This window comes from Hyaena hyaena, unplaced genomic scaffold (genome assembly GCF_003009895.1).
Source record: "Hyaena hyaena isolate Hyena2069 unplaced genomic scaffold, ASM300989v1 scaffold_439, whole genome shotgun sequence".
Classification (NCBI taxonomy): domain Eukaryota; kingdom Metazoa; phylum Chordata; class Mammalia; order Carnivora; family Hyaenidae; genus Hyaena; species Hyaena hyaena.
This window is the reverse complement of record NW_024081067.1, coordinates 326,378-347,741: the sequence shown is the minus strand read 5'-3', so window position 1 is coordinate 347,741 and position 21,364 is coordinate 326,378. Positions and strand designations below refer to the sequence as shown.

General features: G+C 41.2%; 2 protein-coding genes, 1 long non-coding RNA gene and 2 other non-coding genes across 5 annotated transcripts in view; 1 reads left to right on the top strand and 4 right to left on the bottom strand.

Moving 5' to 3' along the window:
* Window positions 1–34: 34 nt before the first annotated feature.
* Window positions 35–988, bottom strand: LOC120245840 (protein diaphanous homolog 1-like). The gene has a single exon (XM_039252992.1). The coding sequence runs from the start codon at window positions 714–716 to the stop codon at window positions 126–128; it is 591 nt and encodes a 196-aa protein (XP_039108923.1). The 5' UTR covers window positions 717–988; the 3' UTR covers window positions 35–125.
* Window positions 989–12,128: 11,140 nt separating this feature from the next.
* Window positions 12,129–21,364, top strand: part of LOC120245837 — a 13,135-nt gene continuing 3,899 nt past the window's right edge. The window contains exon 1 of the long non-coding RNA XR_005531913.1: window positions 12,129–13,060. This is a non-coding gene — a long non-coding RNA (uncharacterized LOC120245837). The remainder of the gene's footprint in view (window positions 13,061–21,364) is intronic.
* Window positions 13,052–20,008, bottom strand: APOBEC4 (apolipoprotein B mRNA editing enzyme catalytic polypeptide like 4). Its single transcript, XM_039252985.1, has 2 exons — window positions 19,794–20,008; window positions 13,052–14,422 (listed from the first exon to the last, which is right to left on the bottom strand). Exon 2 carries the CDS (start codon window positions 14,390–14,392, stop codon window positions 13,286–13,288), a length of 1,107 nt encoding a protein of 368 aa, XP_039108916.1. The 5' UTR covers window positions 14,393–14,422; window positions 19,794–20,008; the 3' UTR covers window positions 13,052–13,285.
* On the bottom strand, window positions 18,226–18,329 carry LOC120245849. Its single transcript, XR_005531917.1, has one exon. It is a non-coding gene; the product is annotated as a U6 spliceosomal RNA (small nuclear RNA).
* Window positions 19,051–19,154, bottom strand: LOC120245848. The gene has a single exon (XR_005531916.1). It is a non-coding gene; the product is annotated as a U6 spliceosomal RNA (small nuclear RNA).

Genomic DNA, 21,364 nt, shown 5'->3' with positions numbered 1-21,364 from the left:
CCTATATATTGCCAAATTCCTTTCTCTTAAAAAAAAAAAAAAAAAAAAAAAGCCCACTGGCTAAAAGGACAGAGGGCCTCAATTCTGCAAATCGCCCCATCCCTGCCGGCAAGGAATAAACTCCCCTAAAGCTGCCCAAACCAAACCACCGCAATCAGTCCGCTCCTCCCAATCAGAAATTTCTGGAGCCGATGTGGCCCCGGCACGCCGCGTCCCGGGGAGGACACCTGAGGCGCCCCCGGAGGGCCACAGAGCAGCACCAGCTGCCTCCCCCGCGCTGTGAGGGTGCGGCCGCCCCGCCACTTCCCGGGAGGCGGCAACTCCGGCCGCAACCTGAGGAATCCCGGCAGGGAAGGCGCGCGGGGAAGGGCAAGTTTCCCAGGCGGGACCCTGGGGGGCCGGGGCGACGCGGTTAGAAATGGGAGCGTCCCCTGCCCTCTCGGAGTGGGGGAGCCCAAAGAGACACGTGAGCTCCGCGCCCCGGGAGCGGCCCGGCTTCGCAGACCCCGCTGGCGGCGGGGTCCGGGGAGAGGGGCGCGGTGGGGGTACGGAGGCCGGCAAACGCAAGGATATTGCCGCAGGCAGGAGTCCACCTCGCCTTCGTCGGGCCCGGCCTGCCCGTCGCCCCCGTCTTCCTCGTCCACGAACTTGTTCTCATCGTACTCATCCACGTCCACCTTCCGGAACCGGGCCGACGACACCGTGTTCTTCGACATCCCTGATCCGGACCGGTGGCTAAGCCCCTTCTTGGTGCTGCCTCTATCTCGGTAAGCGGAGCCCACCCACCAGGAACCCGCAGCCTGGCGCCTTCACTTCCCTCTTCCGCTCTGGGGCGTCGCCGGCAGCCGGGGCTCGGGCGCTTCTGGGCCTGCGCGCTGGCGGCGCTCCTTCCTCCTCGGCTTCATGCTCTCCTCTAGCCTCCTACGCCGCCCCCACTCTTCCCCGGGGAGCGCGCGCGAGGGAGGGAGCGCGCTGGATGCAGTGCGCAGGCGCGGGCTCTCCGCAGGAAAGGGGCGGGGCTGGGAGAAGAAGGCGGGGGCGGGAGGGGGCGGGGCAGAAGGGAGGGCCGAAAGCGGTGCCGCGGGCAGAGCTAAGAGGTGATTGGTCTTCCGAGGGCGTCACGTGATCCCTAGGGGGTTTCCATAGCAACGCTTCCCTGCGGTCCAGCCTAGGGGGGTCTTAGGTTGGAGGCTATGGGCACTGGGGGCGGGTGGCTTTTGCTGCCACCGCCGCTGCCAGCGACCTGTCGTCGGGGTCCTGCGTGAGGTCCGGCTGGCCCGGACTCGCCTGTGGGGTGGGATGGACTGGTTGCCAGACCAAGTCCCCTGCAGTTCGCAGGAGTATGGGGCGGAGTGATGCACGCCCGGGCGCCCAGCTTCGTTCTAGTTGTCAGAGACATCACTTCGGACCGTGCGCTGACCGTGGCTGCGTTCCGGAGCCGGGAGCCCCTTACCCGGGGTTGGAACTACGCTGCGCGGCCAGCGGGAGGTCCCCAAGGACGGAGTCGAAAGGTCATATCTTATCTGTCAGTGTTGTGTACAGCATCCCGACCGCACCTGCAGAGCCGGAACTAGGTATTATATGCATTGCGAGGGAGGGGGATGTTTTGGGCAGGGCCTGGGGTGACAAACTGGGTGAACCTGTGGAATTTGGGGTAGGGGCAGTCACTGACATCTTAAAATAAGTGGTGGTTGGCAGCAAGAAGGCTAGAAAACGGTAGGGGCAAGTTATGCTCTCCGGTGCTGAGGGGAAACAAAATTAAGGATTTGTAAGGATTAATAGAAACCAGACCTTTAAGATATATATTTGTGATTTAAGATTTATATGATCCTGCTAGGCCAGCTTTGTAATTACATTTGAGATCCTCGTTTCTGAGAGCAAAGCTCTAGGAGGTTAAGACATTAAAACTAAGGAAATGGTAGTTGTGGTGTGTGTATAACACTGAAGTACAAATATTTGCAGAATAAAATTATTTTGGACATTTAGCTGGACACTGCTCAGATAGCTTTATATTTTCCTGACATCCTATCAGATCTAGTTCAATTCCATCTGTAGCAGAAAGCTGGCTGTTGCCCTGTTAATACCCCAATCCTTGGTTTCCTGTGCTGTTTTGAAATGAGCACTGGACTTAGAATTAGAATACCCTGGCTCAAGCCTTGACTTCCACTCATAATCTATTTGATTGAGGCTGCCACTTAAAATTTTGAATTTCAGATTCCTTGTTGTTAAAGTGGAGCTAATAATGTGTACTTCACAAGATTGTTATGAGGATTAAATACAGGAAAGTGTTTTGAAGCTCTAAAATTCTACATAAATGTAAAATGCATGTTAACTTGTACCATTGATTTTGGCACTAGTCTTATGAATTACTTAATGATATATCGTGTTTTATCTTGCTCCTGAAAGAGAGCAAAAGATTCCGGAGGGCAAAGTCTTGGGTTATATTTATTTTCTATCTTTCTTTACCTCTGATATGATGCTAAGCATGCAGAAGGTACTCAATACATTCAGGTACTCGATTATTTATTGATGAATGAATGAAATGTGAAAGGCAGTAGTTTGAAAGTCACCACACTGAGCATAATGAATCAGTAAGAGGAAGAGGGATCTCAAAATCAAACATTTGTTCGACAGATATGCATACATATGTATATATGGATATCTATATCTACATCGACATGTATGCATATGTATATATGTGGATATATATGTATATAGATATACATATATATATATAGAGAGAGAGAGACAGAGACAGAGAGAGACAAAGAGAGTTCACAGGAATGGAATGCATCCTTTCCTCTTGGGAGGAGGAAGCAATATGGCACTTTTCTCTTCCCAATTAAATCACCCTTCTAGAAAATATATCATTTAGGTGATAGAAATGACATTTCTTTAAATTAACATTCAAGTTATGAGCAAGCACACTGATAAAAACTCCCCCAAGGACTGTTTTAAGAGAGCAAAGGAAAATTTTCTACCTGTTGGTACTATTTATTTTACAAAGTCGTATACCGAAGTATAAGACCATTACTATGGTAAGTGGCATTATATAATTTAGAATAAAGACTTGTTTTAATATTTCTTCCTCAGTTTCCATCTTTTGCTAACTTTAGTAAGAGCCAAACAGTATACCTATTTTGATGTTAAAGATGATTGTACTTTTTGTTCTTCTAAATCAAGATTTTTCTTTGAAGAGAAAATGAAACATTAGAAGTGCTTTTGAGAGTAAACGGAAACAAGAATTTAAGAGCTAATGTATCCCCTCTCTTACATTTCTCTTCTTTTGCATTAGGACTTATTTAGGAAATGTCTTTATTCTCTTATTTTAGAACTGGAAAAGAATCCTGGTGTAGAAATCAACTCAAGGGAACAGTGAAAGGAATTTAAAGAGTCGAGTTGCTCAAGGGTAGAAGTGATTTGATTACTCAGAATTTTGTTCTATATGTTGAATGTGTTAAATATAATTAATTCTCAGCTGCATATTGCATAATACATTTGAGATGTAATAATATCCAAAAAGTCCTTTCCCAGTGCAGTGTTTTTTTACTGTCTCACAATGATAATTATCTAGAACATAGTAGGCATGCCACACATTTTTATCCGATGAATTAATAATCTGACAATATTGCAGTCATATTTAGAGATCAAATATTTCTTTTTTTTCCCTCTGAAGTTTATTTTGAGGGGGTGTGTGTGCATGTGAGTTGGGGAGGGGCAGAGTGAGAGGGAAAGAGAGAGAGAGAATCCCAAGGAGGAGAGCTCATGACCTGAGCCGAAATCAGGAGTTAGATGCTTAACCGACTGAGCCACCCAGGTGCCCCAAGAGATTGAGTATTTCTTAATGGACACATTCATTTCCTCCCTACCCCAGTCAGCTAACCATTAAATCTATAAAGCTTTAGGGAAATGTGTGTGCGGGTATGTGTGAAGGAACCTGTCCTTAATTATCTTTTAATTACATAATACACGTTATTCAACTTTCTTGCATATTATAATATTTAATGTTAATCATAGTATTTAATTCATTTTAGGTAATATTATTCTTTATATTTTAATTTAACAAATAAGTATTGATCCTGAAATAAAGGTTTGAAGACATCTTACTTATTGTGTCAATAACCTGGTTTGGTTCAATACTGAAGAAAGACTAAATCTGAATTTTCTCAAGGTTAATGCTGCATGATACTATGTAGCTCCTTCTTATTTTCTGTGCTAATGCAAAGAAGGAAGGATCATTTTAATTAGAAAGGATTTTGCTAAAACTATCTTATAACAGATCTTGTTTTTCCTGAGTATTTTAAGCTGAGTACTTTACCTACCATGTGCTTCTTTTCCCCAGCCTTGCTGCTAAATACTTAATAAACCAAGACATTGTACCCTACAACAATGAAATGGAAGTGAGGCCAGTGTTAATCAAATATATCAAACATGTATTACATATATATATATCATGTATTATATATATGTGTATATATATATATAATAAATAAGTAAATTTCAGTTGGCAATGATGTAATACTACTGTTCTCTAGCAACATAATTAATACAATATATAAAGATTTTTTTAGCATGTTACCTACACTACAGTATGGTCTAATGGTTGCACATAATATCCATATGAAGTGGTTCTGTGTTGAAACCACCAGACTCCCAAACTTGGAATGTTTGCTTTGTGATTTATTTAAAAAAATTTTAATGTTTATTTGTTTCTGAGAGAGAGAGATAGAGTATGACTAGGGGAGGGGCAGAGAGAGGGGGAGACACAGAATCCGAAGCAGGCTCCAGGCTCTGAGCTATCAGCACAGAACCTGATGGGCTCGAACTCACAGACTGTGAGATCATGACCTGGGCTGAAGTTGGACGCTTAACTGACTGAGCCACCCAGGTGCCCTGTGATTTCTTTTAGCTTTACATAACTTTATGATTCCATACTCAGGTAGAGTAGAGAGGGTGAACTGTATTATAATGGGACCTTTGTTTGTTTGTATATTAGTACTTCTTTTTTTTAAGTTTATTTGAGAGAGCAAGAGAGCATGTGAGGAGTGAGGGAGGGGCAAAGAGAGAGGGAGAGAGAGAGAGATTCCCAAGCAGGCTCCACACTGTCAGTGCAGACAAGCCTGTGAGATAATGACCTGAGCTGAAATCAAGAGTCAGATGCTTAACTGATTGAGCCACCCACTGTCCCAGTACTAATATATATTAGTACTTCTAAGATTAAGAAAAATTTTTTCAATTTCCTTTTTTAATGTTTTATTTACTTTTAAGAGACAGAGAGACTGAATGCAAGTGGGGGAGGGGCAGAGAGAGACACACACACACAGAATCTGAAGCAGACTCCAGGCTCCACGCTGTCAGCACAGAGCCTGACGTGGGGCTTGTACTCATGAGCTGTAAGATCATGACCTAGATTGAAGTTGGACACTTAACTGACTGAGCCACCTAGGCACCCCTAAGTTTAAAAAATTTTTAAATCTGTATTCTTGTCTTAGGAAAAATGTTTAGTGCTAAATGAAACAATAAACCCTGTTTGTTAAACATTATTTTGAATGGGACTCTTTATCTATTTAATTTTTTTAATCTGCTTATGGTATAATAAAGAGAAGCTGTGGACTGTGGGTTTTAAAATTTATTTATTCTATAGTCTTTCTCATTACTATTGTATATTCTTTCCCATTACTAGGCTCTCTTATTAATGCTAACAGTTATTTTAATTAAAGTTACATTTCTTGTCATACTATACATTCATAATATTTAAGATACTGATAATTTACATTTTCTTTTCTAATATTTACATCATGTTTATTTCTTTTCCTTATCTTATTCATTAGCTGGGCTCTCAAAAACAGTGTTGAAAAATTGGGTGAGAGTAGGCATCTCTTCTTTGTTTCTATTTTAATGCAAATGGCATTGGTATTTTACCAGTTTTTATTTCCTATTTTATGATATTTAGGAATGACTGCTCGAATTATCAAATGCTCTTTTTTGAGAGATCTAATGAGAAAACCATATTATATCTTTTAATTTATAAATGTAGTGAATTATATTTATATATTTTTTTGCACTGAACTATTTCCATATTTCTAGAATAAATTCTGATTACCATTTTATTTTCTTAAAAATTTTTTAATGTTTATTTATTTTTGAAAAGCAGAGAGAGACAGACACAGAATCAGAAGCAGGCCCCAGGCTCTGAGCTGTCAGCACAGAGCCTGACGCGGGCTTTGAACCCACAAACCGTGAGATCATGACCTGAGTTGGAGTCTGACGCTCAACTGACTGAGCCACCCAGGCACCCCTCTGATTACTATTTTAATTACTTGCTAGATTTAGTTTAGATTTTGTATACATGATTTCAGAATCAGTATGTATAAGTGATATTGGCTGATAGTATTTCTTTGTGTTATGTCTGTTTAATTTTTTCTTTCTTTCTTTTTTTTTTTTTTGAGAGAAAGTGCAGGTGTGTGCACAAACAGGGAAGGGACAGTGGGAGAGGTAGAGAATCTTTAGAAATACTTAAGCATGGAGTTCAACTTGGGGGGTTGATTCCAGGACCATGAGATCATGACTTGAGCTGAAATCAAGAGTCAGATGCTTAACCAACTGAGCTACTCAGAGGCCCCTCAATTTTGATATTAGGATTAGTCTAGCTTTGTAAGATGAATTGAGAAGATTTTCACCTTCTTTTTTATGCTCTGGAGAAGTTGGAGAAGTGGAATTGTAGAAAATTACTATGCGATTTTTTCTTTGAAAGTTACAAAATATGCTTGCAAAATTATCTGGATGTGCTTATATTTTTTAGAGTTAGTTCTTTCATCATTTCTATCTTCTGTGGTTATTGAGTTATTAACTTGTTTGGTTTTCTTTTTCTTTTTGACTCAATTTTAGAATTTATATTTTCGTAATCATGCATTTCATGTAGATTACCAATTTATTGGTAAAAATTGCACAAAATATTTTCCTACAATTATTTAAATATTTTTCATGACCATAGACTTATTTCTTCTTTTGTTGCTTTATCAAAATATTAAAATCAAAAAATTTTCCTCCCCTAACCTGATTGTTACAAATGCTAGTAATATATCTTTACTTCTTTTTTTAAAAAATATTTATTTATTTATTTTTGAGAGAGAGAGAACACAAGCAGGGGAGGGGCAGAGTGAGAAAGAGACACAGAATCTTAAGGAGGCTCTAGGTTCTGAGCTTCCAGCATAGATCCTGATGTGGGGCTTAAACCCACGAACTGTAAGATCATGACCTGAGCTGAAGCTGGAGGCTTAACTGACTGAGCCACTCAGGTGCCCCATATCTTTATTTCTTATAGAAAATAAAATTTATAGTTTTTCTTTTTTAAATGTTTGTTTATTTTTGAGAGAGAGTGCCTGTGAGCGGGGAAGGGGGCAGAGAGAGAAGGAACTGAGGATCAGAAGTAGGCTTTGTGCTGACAGCAGAGAGCCCAATATGGTGCTGGAACCCACAAACCGTGAGATCATGACCTGAGCCAAAGTCGGATGCTTAACCAACTGAGCCACCAACGTGCCCCATAAAATTTATAGTTTTGATAAAATTTGAAAGATCCTAAAATTCCTATTTTTTCTACTGTCTATCCTTATTCTATTAAAATTTTGTTAATAATAGAAACTGCTTGTTGAGTGTTTATTTTGTGTTAGGCTTGGTAAACAGTCTCTTTATTTACATTATTTAAGCCTCAGAGTAGCTTTAAGGCCTAGGAATTAGTGTTTTCACTTTACGGATGAGGAAACTGAGGCTAAGAGAGGTTATATAACTCAGCCAATGACACCCAACTAGAAAGTAGCAGACTGGGAGGGTAACTAGGTGTGTCACATTCCAAAGCTTGTGCTTTTTTTTTTTTTTTTTTTTTTAATATTTTTATTTATTTCTAGGAGAGAGAGAGACAGCGTGAGCAGGGGAGGGTCAGAGAGAGAGGGAGACACAGACTCCGAAATAGGCTCCAGGCTCTGAGCTGGCAGTCAGCACAGAGCCCGACGCGGGGCTCGAACCCACGAACCGCAAGATCATAACCTAAGCGAAAGTCTGACGCTCAACCGACTAAGCCACCCAGGTGCCCCCCAAAGCTTGTGCTTTTAAGCACCATTCTCTGCAAGAAAGACTTGAGTAAGTCTTTCTCATTATTCTCAACTATACTGCTTACCTTTGTGCTAAAAATAAGGATATAACTATCAGGGCCCAAATAAACCCACACATAACTTTTCAATAGCTTGAAATGAAGTATAAACTGTGAACTTAAAAAATCTTGTTATTGTAATGATTTTTTGAAAAGATATTTGTTTTTCAGATATTTCTGTGAGTTCTCCCCACCTTATGTCAGTATTTTGAGGCTAGACACAGTCTGTTACCTAATATTTAGGTTATCACAAAAGATGTCACTTTTTTTTTAGTATATGAAGAGATGAGTAGGTGTCGATTAATAATTCCACTTAATTTTTAAAAAATTGCAGCAAAATACACATAACATAAAATTTACTATCTTAACCATTTTAAATGTACCTGTAAGCAATATTAATTACATTCACATTATTGTACAGCCATCACTGCCATCCATATCCAGATGTTTTTTCTTTTTCCTTTTTCTTTTTTTTTTTTTTATCTTGCAGAACTTACTCTGTACCCTATTCCCTACTCTCCCCAGCTCCTGATAAGGATCATTTTACTTTCTGTCTCTATAAATTTGACAGCTCTAGGTACCTCATATTAGTGGAATCATGCAGTATTTGTTTTTTCGTGACTGGCTTATTTCACTTAGTTTGATTTCCTCAATTCGCAATTGCAATATGTCAGAATGTGATTCCTTTTTAAAGCTGAATAGCATTCCATTATATGTATATCCCACGTTTTCTTTATCCATTCATATTGATGGACACTTGGATTATTTATAGCTATTATGAATAATGTGCTATGAATATGGGTACACAAATACATATTTGAGAACCCATTTAAAAGTTTTATAATGTTTTATTTTTGAAAGAGAGAGAGAGAGAGAGACATAGTGTGAGCGAGGGAGGTGCAGAGAGAGGAGACACAGAATCTAAAGCAGGCTCCATGCTCTGAGCTGTCAGCACAGAGCCCTATGCAGGGATTGTACTTGTGAACTGTGAGATCATGACCTGAGCCGAAGTTGGACACTTAACCAACTGAGCCACCTAGGTTTCCCTTTTGGTTTTTAGTTCTTTTGGTTATATTCTCAGAAGCAGAGTTGCTGGATCATCTAATTCTCTTTTTAATGTTTTAAGGCACCAATTCCACTTAATTAAATAAGAGTAAGGAAGCAATGTTACATTGCCTCAGGTCTCTGATTTGGTACATCCCTTAGAGTCAGGGACATTAAGGTAAGGTGATCCAGGCCTTCTGTTTGGTATTAGGTCGTGGGTTACAAGGAGTGGGGGTTGGGGAGAGTTTAAAGCCCAAACTCTGGGATCCAGAGCTACGTAAGTTCTTCAGCCTAGCCCACCCAGCCTCCCTAGCTCCCATAGTCTAAAGGATGCCTATTGATAGAATAGTCTGAGCATAATTATAGAAAGACTGCAGTGCTGGTAAAAATGGGTATTGATTTTTCCAGGCATTGTAGTGAGTCCATATTGTTACTATTTTGAGAGCCATTACAGTATAGTGATTGAGAACAGGAGATTCTGGAGCTATAGCTCCTGGGTTTGATATCAGCTCAGCCTTTACTCAGCTCTCTGTGCCACGATTTCCTTATTTGAAAATAGATATTATAATAGTACCTACCTCATAGGATTATTGGGGGGATTAAATGAATTAATATATGTGACTGTTTAGAAAAGTGCCTGATATATAGTTCTCACTAAATGTTAGGTACTACTAATATTATTTTTAATTAGTATAAATTACCATGTAGCTTTCCTTAAAACCCATGAATAGCATGATATTCTTTGAACTAAACTCTTTGGATTTCATGCACTATAAATCAAAAAAGATATGTAACAGCAGTTTACAGAGACAGGATTTGCTCCAAGGTCAACAGGATTAGGTTGTAGCTTGATAAAACATTAACATCTATAGAGAATTGATACTAGTCATAACACGAGTTGGCTATAGAGGTTTTTGTGGTCTCTTATAATCTTGGCCCACTTAAACACTGTCCAGGGGTCAGGTGGTCTTGTGCAGATCCCCCCATTTCAGAGATGGGCTCCCTGGTAAGCAGAGTCTGATAGCATTAACCATTTGGTTTGAATAATGAAATCCTCTAATCCACAAAGCAACCTTCTAATTATAATTTGGCTTCCCAGGTAGCTTCTCTGATTGGAGAGGCTGTATAGGCTAGACAACCTGAGCTATCTGGTTGCATATCCAGTTGTAAGTCTCACTGGAAATCAGTACATTAACTTTCTGTTTTTACATGACAATCTTGGGAGCTTTATTAATCCAGGTCTGCCCTGGTTAATAGATCCATTCCTTCTGTATTGACTGTGTAGGTAGTTGAGCTTACAAAACTGAGAGCCAAATCCTGCATCATGATAGATTCATAAAGGTTATGTTCCCTTCATCAGTTTCTTGGGGTATACTCCCTGCCTCTTATAGGTTGTCACGTCACTAGCTGATTTAATTTGTTGGCTTGTATTTTTATTTTTAATTAAAAAATTTTTTTAGTATTTATTTTTGAGAGAGAGCACAAGTAGGGGAGATACAGAGAGAATGAGAGAGAGAGAGAGAGAGAGAGAGAGAGTCCGAAGCAGGCTCTAGGCTCTGAGCTGTCGGCACAGAGCCTGACATGGGGCTCAAACTCATGAGCTGTGAGATCATTATTGACCTGAGCCAAAGTCGGACACTTAACCACCTGAGCCAACCAGGTGCCCCTGGCTTGCATTTTATTGGAATTTCCATATGTGTGGCAGCAGTGGTAATTCTTCTCTATCCTTATTGCCAGCTTGCTGAAGAGAGGCAGAACATTCCAACTTCTACTCTTTCCTAAATCCCTGGGCTAGCCTGGCAAGAGCCCACTGTGTGGTGAGCAAGAGTGTGATCACTGCGCTGAGGAACCTTGCTCCATGGGACTATTGCTTTAGCACAAGTCATTTTGGAGCAGATAGAGCTGAAAGGAACCTTAAATGTGAGCTAGTCTGTATCTCTTGTTTTATCAGTGGGGAAATAGAGATTATTTGCCTAAGGCCATATATCTTTATGCTCTCTTAACAGTCCCTTGTCTAAGGCTTGACTGTATTGGCCAAGACTTGTGACCCCTCAGTAACATTCTTCCTAGCACCAGACTTCTCTAACTAGGACAGAAATTTAACTGCCCAAAGGCCCTTTTATTTCCTATGGTTCAGGCAACATCTCTCCCTTTGTTATATACCATGGAAGTCCAGGTTTGCATCTGAAATACAAATTCATCACAGATTTCAGGCTGTTTTGAAGTGAGTCCTTTGCAGCCTGATTGATGATGTGTCTTTTTGACCTCTTTGTAGATAGATTTTATGGCAACTACTTGGATCTACTTTATGTATGTATGTATGTATGTGTGTGTGTATTTAAGAAGCCTGTAAGGTGGGCAGGTCTTCCCAACTGCTATGAGGCATCATCAGCCAGCCTGGCTTCAGAGCTGGTACCCATACCCCTCAGCTGCCCATATGGATAGAAATGCTGAATTTGTCACGTTGGGTCTTCTTTTTCTTTTTTTTTAGCTCAACATCCCCAATTGTGGACATAATGATTTCATGATCTAATAATAAACTTCAACAGTACCTTTTAAAATAATAATTACTGTATACCCACAATGTAATTATATTCCAATTACTCTATACAAATTTTCATGTTAACATTAGAATGTTCTTTAAGAAATGTTAGTCATATTTATTTTAATCACGATAGAAATTTCTATTCTAAATATTTTTCTTTCTTTGCTTCCTTCTCCTCCTCCTTCTACGTGGAATAGTATGTCCTTTAAGCTTTTTCTAATGGCAGAATTATCTTATTAGCTTAGCATTACTTTTTACATACATTGAGAAAAAATTGAGCAACAACTTACAAGTAGATATACATTTTTCTCGTAATGCATCTTTACATATTTCTAAGAGGAAAGTGAGGCACAAATGTGAATTAATTAAATACAAAGTACTTTAATGTACATGCTCAGATGGTTAGTCAAGGAGCATTTTCTAGAAGTGTGTTTTAAACAAGATTTAAGAGAAGCTATAGATATACACCGGTGAAAAAGAAAGGTTCAGATAAAAGGGAAGTAAAACAAATTATGCACTGGGGAGCTATATCAGAAGAAGGGAGAATGGATGCTAATAAAAAAGAAAGATGTCCATCGCAGGATGGTTAAGCAAGCTCTTGGCTGGAACGGATAAGGAATGTTGGGAAGCAGTGACTGGTAACATTACTGAGATGTAGATTCACAATCTTGCTACCCACATTTTGCCTGAATACTTGGCTAGATTCTAAGGGAAAATCAAAGAGGGGAGATAGTGCTTGACCTGTTAGAACTTACATTCTTGCTGATGAGACAAGGCAACTGAAGGTAGAGAAGGGATGGCCTGTAAGGGCAGCTTGGGTTTTATATGGTGTGTGATGGAAGGAGCCTTTGTAGAGTCTCATGTATCATCCTGTCTCTGTCATCTGCTCAGGAGGGAGAGGTCTGAGCTGGGAAATATCACACTGAGCAGGTGACGACGTTTCCAAAATCAATTCTTGTCACTATATATAATTAATTAGCAAAAGAGCTTTTTTTTCCCCCCCACAAAACTCTTTTGAACCATTTCAGAAAAAAAGATGGGCTGCCTAGAGTCTTCCATCCATGATTAACAGTTAATGGAAAACCACTGGTTTGCTTATGCAGACAGCACTTGATGTCAGTAACTTCAAGCTGTTTTCCAATTTTACAGTAAAGTTTTATACTGAAACCAATTTAGGAAGCTATTTAGTCCGCTGTTTTTTTTGTTTTTTGTTTTTTTGTTTTTGTTTTTGTTATTTTTTGTGGAAAGATGATGTGGGTAGAGTAGAATAATGACATTTCCTTTTCCACACCAAAATATTACCAAGGTACTAATGGCTCCATTTTGTTACTGTCACTTTCAAAATAGATCAGTTCAATTATGGAAACATTTTGGATTATGTTAAAAGTAGTGTAGCTTCATAATAGTTGAGCTGGTAAATTAGGTTTTGCTTTTAGAGTATCAGTTTATCTCCATCTTGGATCAGACCTAAGAGAGAAAGTTTACAGATTTTTGTTTGCTATCTAGTAAGTCTGGTCGTTGTTTGGTCTCATGTTGTAGAAATACAGATTTTATTTTTTTCCTTTCTTCTTCTTCTTCTTTTCATCTGCCTCTTTGGTACTTGCTAACTGCTCCATGATTTCCCCTCTCTCCACTGGCATTCCACTGGGGGGTCTTCCGAGGTCCTTGGTTTCCTGGAATAACATTTGAGGCATATTTAAGTGCCTTACAATATTCCTGGGTTTATGTGGGTTTTGACTTACATGGATTGGTGGTAGGTCTCTGAAAGGCACCAGCACAAAAACTACCGGAACCCTGAGGTCTGGGCTCATATTGGGTTGTGGTTGTCCATTAGCCACTTGAAAAGACTGTCCAGGAAAGGCATTGTTTAAGGGGTAGCTGTCTAAAGCTGCCTGAGCTTTCATGAGCTGATTCTCTTTTGTCTGGGGAAGAACATCAGTGAAATACGGTCTCACTCCTGTTATGGCATTGATTTCATATGCGTTGTGCCTGTCTGCCAGTGCTCTCCCAGTTAAAATGGGCTGGAAAACAGCTGATCCTGAGACACCACTGACAAAGTTGTTGAGGAGAGAATGCCAAATTCCACCACTTATTGGGCTCAGAATTACCTGTGGCCATAAACTGGCCAGGCTTCGGAGAGCTTCGCGGTTCCACGCCGAGGCACGAAATTCAGGCTCAGTGTGATAGAGCTGAGAAAAGTAGATGCTAAGAGTAACATCTGGATACATAACTAAGAAATTGTACATTTTGCTGACGCAGCAGTGGTCGGCTTCATTACAAGGGGAGTTGCTGGAGTACAAAATGATATGCCTGATGGCGTTATTACTGCGTATGGCTGAGTCCAGATAACCATTCATCTCAAATAGCATTGATTCTGGATGGGTGTTATTCCCAGTGCAACTGCTAGCATGACCCTTTTGCACCAGGCTTCCAGAAGAAGTTTTTAGTTCATAAAATGTGAGCTGCTTTGTTTGAGAATATGCTGGCCCATAAGGGAATCCAAAAATCTGATAAAATTCTGTATAGGGGACCCTTGCTTCTTCACCTGTCCGAATATGGTAAGGGCAGTTAGAGCAATCTAGAGAGAAGCTTAGCCAGTAATAGGGTTTTACTATTGTTCCATGATTTGCTAGGTATTCTTCATATAAGGGCTCCATTGCTAGTTTTATTGTCTTCTAGCTGCAACCCTAAACAAGGAAGAGAAATTATATATAAAACCAGTGCAGGAAAAATGAAAGAAATTCATTAACTTATTGAACTTATTTTTCTATAAAGGAGGTATAGTACAGTAGCTATAGCATCATTGATTCTAGAACGTAATGATACATATCCATAGATTAGAAAGCTCAGGATTCATCATCTCTCTTCATTGAGACTCTTAAGGAGTGGGGAGGAGGGAAAAAAGAAAGGCATAATTACACCGTTACCTGTTTCATAGATCTGAGGCAGTAGAGCAAATGGGTTAACAGTGCAAGTTCTAGAAACAGACTGCCTTGTTTCAAACCTGGGCTCAGTTGCTTACCAGCCTAGTGACTTTCTGCAAGTTGTTTAAAGTCTGGGAGTCATAGCTTCCTTGTCTGTAAAATGAGGATAAGAATAGTGTCTACCTCCTAAGATTTTTCTCAAGGACTAAATGATGTAATCAATATAAAATGCTTTATTATGTGCCTGGCACGTATGAAGGACTCAATAAACATGAGCTCTTAGTAGTGATAGTACAAATCCCAGGATTATCTAGATGATTCTTATTTATGAAAGCCTAAAGAAACAAGCATGGGTTTTGCAATTTGTTCATAATGTTCTTCCTTTGTCTCTTTTCTGAATGACATTATCTAATTATCTGCATGAGTTTTGAGTGTGCCTGCATTTAAAATCAGCTATTTCTTCAGATCATTGGCAGTAAATTGGAGGTAATTATCCTTCTGGGAATGGGATCATGGGGTCTATTTTGCTCAATGGTAGAGACTTCTTGTAGGAATGCCACTTGATTATTATTTGGGTCGTGGACGCTTATTGCTGTTTGAGAATTGTATTTCCAGTGGGTGGGTATTATTGGAACATTTTGGAAACTTTACCACACTGGAAAGCACATATGGTCCTTTAGGATATTTCAAATAAGTAGTTTCTGGGATGTTAAACCACAAAACTTGAGATCTTTTAAGTTTTGTTTTGTTTTTCCTTTAAATAAAAATTTCAGTTATCATTATTCCCGAAGAGCAACATAGGGCATTATAATATAGTTTTAAGAACATTATTTTTTTAAACGTTTATTTATTTTTGAGAGAAAGAGACAGAGTGCAAGAGAGGGAGGGGCAGAGAGAGAAGGAGACACAGAGTCTGAAGCAGGCTCCAGGCTCTGAGCTGTCAGCACAGAGCCTGATGTGGGGCTCAAACTCATGAACCGTGAGACCATGACCTGAGCTGAAGTTGGACACTTAATCAACTGAGCCACCCAGGCGCCCCTAGTTTTAAGAACATTAAAGAAAAAACCTTTTTATTATACGAGTATTAGATATGTTTTGTAGAATATTTTTTAAAATACTGATACTTGAAGGGAAAAATAAAAACTCATGCCAGTGTGTCTCAGTTTACATTCTCCAAACTGTTAACATGTCTCTTCCCTCTAGTCTTTTTGCTACATGTGTTCATTATGCACAACATAAATAAAATGTTTTACACTTTGCTTTTTCACTTAGTATTATGTCATTAGCATTTCCTTGTGTTATTAAAAATTCTTCAAAAAACAATATTCATGGCTAATTAGTATTTTATTACACAACTAATATGTAATCAAATATTCAGGGGTTTGCCTCTTATTATAAATAATGCTTTGATGAACATTTCTGTATATAAATTGTATTCTTCTTTTCTCTAATGTAGATTACTAAAAGTTGTATTGGCTCAAGCTTTGTCAGATTGATTCTTGGGAAGGTGTTCCAATTTTATCTCATTCTCTCCCAGAGATGTTTATCATTTATCACTTCCTTTGCCGATTTGAGAAGTGAGCATCGATATCCCTTTGTGGTTATTATAATTTGTACCTTTTCAATTCCTAGTAAGGCTGAACACTTTTTCAACATGCTTATTGGTCTGTAGTATTTATTATACTATGAAATACATTTGATTCCTAACCCCCCCTTTTTTTTATATATATTTTTTTATTTATTTCTATGAGAGAGAGAGAGAGAGAGAGAGAGAGACAGCGTGAGCAGGGGAGGGTCAGAGAGAGAGGGAGACACAGACTCTGAAACAGGCTCCAGGCTCTGAGCTGGCAGTCAGCACAGAGCCCGACGCGGGGCTCGAACCCACGAACCGCGAGATCATGACCTAAGCGAAAGTCGGACGCCTAACCGACTAAGCCACCCAGGCGCCCCAGTAACCCTCCTTTTTTGAGGTGTTCCTGACTGATTTGTAAGACCTTTTTTAAAAAAGTTTATTTATTTATGAGAGATAGAGACAGCATGAGTGGGGGGAGGGGCAGAGAGAGAGCTGTCAGCACAGAGCCTGACACGGGGCTCAATCTCACAAACTGTGAGATCACGACCTGAGCTGAAGTCAGACACTTAACTGACTGAGTCACCCAGACGCCCCAAGAACTCTTTATGTATTAAGAATATTAGCTGTTATGAATTTTGCAAGTATCTCACCTGGTTTATAGAGCCATTTAATTATGCTGATGGCATTTAATTATATGAAATTTTACGTTTTTATATGGTTTAGCCTTTACCCTTAAGGTTTATTTTTTACTATTGTATTTAGAAAAGACTTTCCTATCAAAGAGGAGTTAAATCCCCATATATTTTTCTAGAATATATATCTCTTAACTTTAATTCTCTGTCAGGCAACAAAGTAGAAAATTTAAAAGAGATAAACAGGCCATTACAAAACAAACAAATTGTGTTTATCATTTTCCAAAATGTACTTTGTCATTTCAGAAGTACTTATTACAGCCTTTTATATGGAAGCACTTTGGTCAACTTCTTTCTTCCTCCACCCATATCACCTCCATTTCTGTTCTTTTGGTGCAGCTGAAGCCTACAGAGTTCCTTTGCTAATCCTGTCCCGGGAAGGAGATATTTTAGGAGCCCCAGGCCTGCTGTAGATGGAATTTGACTTTACCATGTCACCGTTATCCTAATGGCTCGTGTCGGCAGTCGTTCTGGACACCACACACCCGTCAAATTCCAGGTTTCTCCTAGTCTCTGTTGTGTCAATTTAATCTCTAAGAACAGGTGTTTGCCTCAGTTTCCCCGTCAGCGCTACGTTTTCCTGACGCAACTGAATCCCTGCCCTGAGGCTTCCTACACCTTGTGTAACTTTTCCTCAGGGCCCTGCATTCTTCCTGCTTAGTCCTTGGCAATGAATCCATGACCTGGAGCTGCCGTCACCTCCTGCTGGATCCGGAGCATTATTTTCTCTCCCGATCTCTTCCCTTTTCAGCTGTACTTGTTGGACTAGGTCTCTCTGAATACTGAAGCTTGCTGAAACCAAGCCCAAAGCCTCACTTCCTCCTGAATACGGTGCCCTCGATGTGGTCTGCCGTTCAATGGCACACCTGATATCCAAGTTACTACTCAAACGACAATTTCAAGTCACGCATGATTTGGGTAAAATGTTATGGAAGCAGTATCAAGTAGCCCTTTACTGCCTTTGTGTTTTGGAGGTGGGTGGGCAGGGTGGGGTTAACTGTACTTAATGATCCCAGAATCACCCTTATGGGAAGCAGAAGTCTGTGTCTTTCAAAACAAAGGCAGTATGGTAAGCCCTGCTTGCTGTTCTAAGCACTCCCTTCTTTTCACTCCCTCTCCCATTTTAGCCAGGAATGGTGCATCCTTACTGTCTTCAAGGGGATCTTGAAGGCTAGTGGCCTCTATATGTAATGGGGGGAGCTCTGGAGTTTCATTCTTGCGAAATGGCTTTTCCGTGTTGACCAACTGTGGCTCTCTACTGGTGAAGTTTTCATTTTTTTCAGAGGTCCTTTTTTTTTTGTTTTTTAATGGAATGTTTCACGAATTTGTGTGTCATCGTTATGCAGGGGCCATGCTAATCTCTGTGTCATTCCAACTTTAGTATATGTGCTGCCAGAGTGAGCACCAGAGGGTCTTTCTGAGACTGTTCTTTGATCACCTCCATCTGAAGGGGAAGCAGGAGAGAATGCCTGCCCCCTTTGAACTCTTAGAGACTTTGTGGTATATGTCATCAGTTTACCACTGATCGCAGACTATCTTGTATTATTACCCTTTGGTATCTGTTCTTTCATTCTCCCCTTACCCAGGCAGGGGCATGCCCTGTTCAGCCCAGGGCCTGCCTTAGGAATCTTAGTTGGTTCACAGGCCAGATTGGCTAAGACTTGTCTCTCCAGCCTCCTGTGTCCCTACTAGCTGGTCCATTTCTGCCCCCCCCCCCCCCCCCCCCCGCTGCGCTAGGGAAAGGCATGCTACCCTCTGTAGAGCAGGTCTATGGGCAGTAAGCCGCAGAGCTCTGCAGAACCCAGCTCCTTGCTTCTGGTTGCGAGTNGTAATGATCCCAGAATCACCCTTATGGGAAGCAGAAGTCTGTGTCTTTCAAAACAAAGGCAGTATGGTAAGCCCTGCTTGCTGTTCTAAGCACTCCCTTCTTTTCACTCCCTCTCCCATTTTAGCCAGGAATGGTGCATCCTTACTGTCTTCAAGGGGATCTTGAAGGCTAGTGGCCTCTATATGTAATGGGGGGAGCTCTGGAGTTTCATTCTTGCGAAATGGCTTTTCCGTGTTGACCAACTGTGGCTCTCTACTGGTGAAGTTTTCATTTTTTTCAGAGGTCCTTTTTTTTTTGTTTTTTAATGGAATGTTTCACGAATTTGTGTGTCATCGTTATGCAGGGGCCATGCTAATCTCTGTGTCATTCCAACTTTAGTATATGTGCTGCCAGAGTGAGCACCAGAGGGTCTTTCTGAGACTGTTCTTTGATCACCTCCATCTGAAGGGGAAGCAGGAGAGAATGCCTGCCCCCTTTGAACTCTTAGAGACTTTGTGGTATATGTCATCAGTTTACCACTGATCGCAGACTATCTTGTATTATTACCCTTTGGTATCTGTTCTTTCATTCTCCCCTTACCCAGGCAGGGGCATGCCCTGTTCAGCCCAGGGCCTGCCTTAGGAATCTTAGTTGGTTCACAGGCCAGATTGGCTAAGACTTGTCTCTCCAGCCTCCTGTGTCCCTACTAGCTGGTCCATTTCTGCCCCCCCCCCCCCCCACTTTGGCTGTGCTAGGGAAAGGCATGCTACCCTCTGTAGAGCAGGTCTATGGGCAGTAAGCCGCAGAGCTCTGCAGAACCCAGCTCCTTGCTTCTGGTTGCGAGTAGCCCCCCGGACTGCGGCCCTGGGATGACAGCCGTCCTTAATTTAACATAAATGAGACATACATGAGGACAATCTGCTCTCTCTTCACCCAGCTAGGGTTTAGTGAGTACTGGTAAAGCACAGTTTGCACTGGAGTAATTGGAGAATGGAGTTTGCCCTCCCCAATCTGTGCACAATCTGTTAGCAGCTAAAAACAAATGTTAGCAGTTATAATTACCATCATTTTGTCTCCAAGCTTGGATCACATTCCAGGTGTTCTAGAAGATGGTCCTTTTCCTTTCTTTTCTCTTTTAAGTACCATGCCCTGTTTCAAGTGGCCCCAGAGGGCAATTGTGCTGTAAATCTTCCCCTCCTGTATTGGTTCAGGACTCTTTCGCAGTTTGTGTCTAGCAGTTCCTTTGAACTTTGCTGTCCCAAGTTAGAAAGACCTTGCTGAGGTGTGGCTGCCTCTAAGAACACTGTTGAATCGGTGCCATGGTAACGTTTGCAAAGCAGCTACTGCTAGGATACGGCTCTGACACTTATTACTTTATTTGCATTTCAAACCACCTGTTCCGAAGATGAAAATATACATGAATGCATATTCCAGTCTGGATAAAAGCATACTATCTGACTATTTAAGTGAACGTCTTGGGTTTTTTGTCTCCCCCAACTCCCCCCCCCCCCCCCCCCCCCCCCCCCCCCCCCCGGCTGTAAGAATCAAGCTCTGAAGTCACGCTCCTTGGCGTCTTTATCCTGATCAGAATAAGTGCCAGGCCTCGTGTGTGGATACGATTTGTTGGTTCTGTTGCCTGTGGAGGCCCGAGGGCCTTTTCTTAGGAGGCTTGTCCTTCTGGAGAGGGAGAAACCTATAGAAGGGAGCAGAGACTCGACCTCCCCAAAGGGAGGCACTTTTTACAGTTAGGTCCACAGTGCCTGAAGGGAGAGCTCTTCAGTTTGTCCAAACTGGGTGCTGGTCTCTCCCCTCTTACACGTCTCTGGGAGACCTTTCCTATTGGTATGTTTGTGGCTCCCTCCAGCGTAAGGCAAACTTTGCCTCCGGATCAGTTGTGGCTCTTTATCCATAGTTGATGGAAGAGCCACTCAGCCTTTCCTGCTCGGTTCCCTTGCCTCCCTTCAACTCCACACCATCTCCTAGGACATTGAACTTGTTGATAGTCATGATTCATTGTCTGTGGCCACTCTCAATTATTCCCCCTTTCCTCATCCTCAGGCCATTTGAAGGAGCCAGTGGGGATCACTGTTGTGTATTTCCATCAGCCACCACCAAAAAGTTCTCAAATATATACTATGCTGCAGATAGCACGTCAGGAGTGATAGCACGCAGAAGGCTTCCTGCAGCAGTGTTACTGCTCTTAACTGGTTCCTCCATCAAACTCCCAGTTTCCACAACAGCAAGTGTCCTTTCTCCTCTAAGAGGCTCCTTTTTTTTTTTTTTTAAATGTTTTATTTATTTCTAGGAGAGAGAGAGAGAGAGAGAGAGCGCGTGAGCAGGGGAGGGTCAGAGAGACAGGGAGTCACAGACTGAAACAGGCTCCAGGCTCTGAGCTGGCAGTCAGCACAGAGCCCGACACGGGGCTCGAACCCATGAACCTCGAGATCATGACCTAAGCGAAAGTCAGACGATTAACCGACTAAGCCACCCAGGCGCCCCTCTAGGAGGCTCCTTCTAGTTGAGATGTTTCATGTTGATTTCTGCCTTTTAAGGGTCTCAGGTGTATTCACTAACTCCTCAGCTAGTTGTTTGTCAGTTACATTTTCTTTTTTTTTTTTTTTTTTTTTTTTTTT